At 41.0% G+C, this 4,820-nt stretch overlaps 1 protein-coding gene across 1 annotated transcript; it reads left to right on the forward strand.

Moving 5' to 3' along the window:
• The first annotated feature begins 1,149 nt into the window (after nt 1-1,149).
• LOC139455817 (glutamyl endopeptidase-like) lies at nt 1,150-4,506 on the forward strand. The gene is made up of 2 exons (XM_071237364.1): nt 1,150-1,850; nt 4,125-4,506. Exons 1-2 carry the CDS (start codon nt 1,150-1,152, stop codon nt 4,474-4,476), a joined length of 1,053 nt encoding a protein of 350 aa, XP_071093465.1. The 3' UTR covers nt 4,477-4,506.
• The last annotated feature ends 314 nt before the right edge of the window (nt 4,507-4,820 follow it).

Below are 4,820 nucleotides of genomic sequence, written 5' to 3' on the forward strand. Positions count from 1 at the left end.
TAGGTGTAGGTGACACTTTAGTCTGTCACGACTACATGGTCAGGGCTACAGTGACATCAAAGTACCTATAAATATGGAAGTTATTCTAAATGTACAATAAAACTAGCTTCCTTACACAATGCTCTTGCGCGTGTGGACATTATTATCAAATCAGTGCTATTGTTTATACATATTTACAGATCTGAACACAGCACTACCATAAAACACAATAAATTACTAAACATCCTAAAACTATCATAAATGTCCACACACTTACAATACATTTAACACATATATGAAAATAGCCTCATAAACATAGTCAAACAACACTCTGTCCAGGAGAATCAGACATTGACTAAATCTCACACACATCATAACAAATACCTTATTTAACGTACACCTATTTATATAATCTTATTTATGAAAAGATAGATTTATATATGATTGAGTATTAAATTGGAAACATACCTTGACTTTACAAAATCTTTAAAATGTGCCCACTTGCTGTCGCCTGTCAGTGACTTGTCTGTGTAGTGACTGAGGTGCAAGTGAGGGTTAAAAAGCATGCAAAGCTGACCCTAAGGAAAACAATAGGGTCAACCACTCAACCAGAACATTTGCCCTGGCTGACACAAAGGAGCTGATAGGGTAGTGACTGACCCAAGCATAACTAAGTTAAAAGGAATTGTATCAAATCTTCATTAAAATCCCTAAAACCCATACTGCAAACTAATACTAAATACTAATACTAAATACTAATATTAAGTACTAATACTAAATACTAATATTAATAATAATACTAATGCTAATACTAACTACAGTATCTATTATTTACACTATATACTAATACTGACACAAATAACTAATGCTAATATTAATACTAATACTAACTACACTATGTATTATATACACTATATACTACTGGTATATTACTGGTTAGTTGACAGTTAAAACAAAACCTGTAACTGCCACACAAGCATGGACACTTAACCTATATTTCGGGTCCATGGTGCGAGTGAGCCTATGAACATTTACGTGAGTAGATTTATAAATACCGCAAAGGAAACCGAACAGGTAGTGGGTGTTATCATTTCTATACCCTGTGACGTATAAGGAAGTACTTTGATAGCCTCGTATCAAATACCTCCAGTCGGTCAGGCATTTCAAACCATGTACCGTCACAAACATACAGGTCCCCACCAAAAGGTGTTCACTCCCCCGGGGGACCTACGGAGAATGGTGGACGGGTCATCCGACGGTCCGTACAGTGCCATTGCTCACCTGACCATTCACTTGGGGTCCAACAAATATGTCGGGACCGGATTTCTGTTTAAGAGGGAGGCGATCGGGAAGGAACGCTTCGTTGTGTTGACTGCCGGACACAATCTATACGATCACAGCTTTAAACGTCATACCGATGCGGTCGTCGTTCGTTTCGGTCGAAATGGGAGATTCAATACAGGAGAGATCATCAAGTATGCAGACGCTTTCAGGGTACCGTCTCGGTTCATTCAGGACCACGAAGAAGAGTACGATTTTGGAATGATCCTGTTGGATATTTCGACTGACCCTATTCCTCAGGAATATGCATTCGAGCCAATGGTGTATGCTGACGATGACCCCGTCTTTGCCAAGGTCTTCATGAGTGGTTATCCACGTCGACCCAGAAATGGGAAGGACGGCATGCCAGGTTTTCCCCGCGGCACCCAGTGGGAACTGGAGGTCAACTTGGAGGAGATGACCGATTACCGCTTTCTATACAAGGACGCAACCACTCCTGGGAACAGCGGCTCTCCCGTCTATTGGAAAATACCGATTCTCAACAAATATGTCGCCTTGGGGATCCATGTCACAGGAGGAGATTTGACGGGGTGAGTAACGAGAATGTTTCAAGGTTCGTCAGCACCCGTGGGTTACACCAAACATACACAATTCCTGTAAAGAATGATCATATAGATGCTATTGACACGGAATCACATATTTAGATTGGTTCTATGTGCAACTGTTATTCAGTACGTCTAGTCACAAACTTCCTATTGCAAAAGGGCGTTGGTATAACCAATAGCATACAACACGTATTCAACTGATTTGTCTCCTTTGTACATGGTTTAGATGAGACAAGATGAGACAAAGACCTGGAGATAATTCGTCTGCCATTCACAACTATATTTCTGCATCATCTGTTACAAATAAAACTGAAGTGAATTTTAGAATATGATACAAAGTAAAATGCTCAGAGGAGCACCCACAAACTTAATGTCAAATGACCCAAAAGTCTCTTAAATTGTCAACAGATTGGTCTGTGTATGTGTGTGGTAGTGTTTGTGTGGCGTGTGTGTGTATGTGTGGTGTGTATGTGTGTGTAAGTGTGTTTGCGTGTGTGTGTGTGTGTGTGTGTGTGTGTGTGTGTGTGTGTGTGTGTGTGTGTGTGTGTGTGTGTGTGTGTGTGTGTGTGTGGCGTGTGGCGTGTGGCGTGTGTGGCGTGTGTGTGTGTTGTCATCTTCCCGAGGCAAGAGAGTTAACTGACTTAAAAAGTCCAGTTTCCACCCTTGCCGAACTAGGCTGGAATTCCTGGGCTCGATCGTAGCGCCGCCAGTGGCTATTACGAGTTATGTCCTTTCTATGCCTGTCCTATTGACCAATCAGTTTCAACCTCTCGTACCACTTGCATTTGCTTCAAACAAAACGGTGGCGCCCAGTCAAGACGATCTGATTGATAATCAAGATCTATATTGTGATAAAACGCGAAGTGCATCAAATCACGTGAGCACCTTGATTAAAAGCATGAAAAGCTTTAGAAAATATCTGTTGACAACGAGTTAGCGGTGCACATGCTTTACAAATTCTGCAGTCGACCGAAATTTTCATGACACTTTACGAACCTGATTTCGATTTCGGTGCGCGATTTTGATTGGACTATGCATAGACTCGTTAGTCCAACCAAAATGTAACTCCATAATACCAGCCTAGTTCGGCAAGGGTGGAAATTGGACTTTTATAGTCAGTTAACTCACTTGCCTCGGGAAGATGGTGTGTTGTGTGTGTGTGTGTGTGTGTATGGTGTGTATATGTGTATACGTGTGTGTCAGTGTATATGTGTGTGCTTGTTTGGGTGTTCTGTGTATGCATATGTGTGTGTAAGTATGTGTGTACATATGTGTATGTGTGTGTATGTATGTATGCATCTGTGTGAGTCTGTGTGTGTATGTGTTAATAATTAAATTTTCGTTGTGTCCATTGATATTCCTGCATTCTGATTAGCTGAATTGGTCACGTGTTATTGCATTCATTTCCCAATGAATGTAAAAAATTAAGCCACGCCACCGAGGCGGACTACTTTTGTTACTACGGAATGTAGGGGAATCCCAAAATAACATTCAAGGGAATTCCCTTTCTGCTTAAGAGTATCAATAGTCATGCACAGGGCATTTTTTCGAAATTCACGCATATTTATTATCCAAACAACCCTTTGAGACCGAAGGCCGTGAAGGAATGAAACAGCAAATGTGCAGTCTCGCTCGACTGTTTTTTCCCGCTCGCCTCGGTTCCCCAACTTTCATGTCTTCAGGTGTCATTTCTAACTAGAGATCCAGCATTTTTCCAACTGAATTATCCCGTTCTCAGGGAACTAATGCTTGAATTTGGTGCCTTCTCCCGCACATATTTATTCCGGTTCGTTACAGTCTGACTGTTGCATTTCTTCTCGACTCTTGCCTTGATTGACAGGTCTTATCATCATTGTTTTGTTCCTACTCTCAGTTTATTGGCTGCTTACTTTGTAGGTGTCTCAAGTTGTGCGCATAAATTAAACGATCACCTGATTCATGTCACGCCACAGTATGTATTCCTACACCTGGAATGTTTATCAATGTCGTCATTTTTTGTCGGCTTTGATATATACACCTGTTTTTGGTTAAACTATTGCAGATAAAACATGTTTTCGTTGTCGAATTTAATTATAAACATTGACTGTGTATATTTTTCGGTTCATTGAGGTATGAATCGAAAAGCCGATGTGCAAACGTTTGTGGGAATCGGCTACGCGGATTCATACAGTTTGCACATCGGTTTTTCGATTCATATCTCAATGAACCGAAAAACATACACAGTCAATGCTTAAATACATTGGAAATTCATATCTGCAGATTCAATGCGGCAACACGTATCACCATGGAAACCTTGACTGAATACATCGACGTCTGGCTTGATTTCGACGACGACGACTGGGTATACTACCCCTGGGTTGACTCCCCTTGGCTCGACGTGGACGTCAGTGAGCGACGCAAGACATGGGGGAAATGGCTGCCTCCAAATGAACTTGCGTCAAGGGCGGAGCGCTTGGGGTGTCCGGCCTTTAACACGGGTGGGGCCATAAAAACACACGTCATGCCCAAAGCAGAATGGTTCAACCTGTTTAGTTACGATTCTGGTCTCCTAGATTCTCCTAGAAGTTATGGAATGTGGGTCAGGTGGAGTCATGCAATATGTATGCAGTGAGTCTAAGGCCTTGACCTCAACGAAAAATTTGACCTTTGGTAGGTCACTACAAAAACATATATCACCTGGATGTTTCAAAGATTTGAAAGATGTTTCAATTTTTTCAACTGCTTGGCTTCGAAGTTAATGCATTATTCTTTATATTTCACCTGGGGGTTATACCCTAATCGTTGTTCTAAAAACGATTTTTATCAAATTCAAATTACCATAGCTTCAGCATTCAAATCTATTTTAGACAAGGTTTATACGTTGAATACAGCAATTTGATCTTTATCGATAACCACTACTACTTTTAGTTGAGTGAGTGTGAGTGAGTGTTATGGTTTTACGACGCTTTTAGCAAT

The sequence above is a fragment of the Haliotis cracherodii genome, unplaced genomic scaffold, assembly GCF_022045235.1.
Source record: "Haliotis cracherodii isolate W230 unplaced genomic scaffold, xgHalCrac1.p SCAF_11, whole genome shotgun sequence".
Classification (NCBI taxonomy): Eukaryota; Metazoa; Mollusca; class Gastropoda; order Lepetellida; family Haliotidae; genus Haliotis; species Haliotis cracherodii.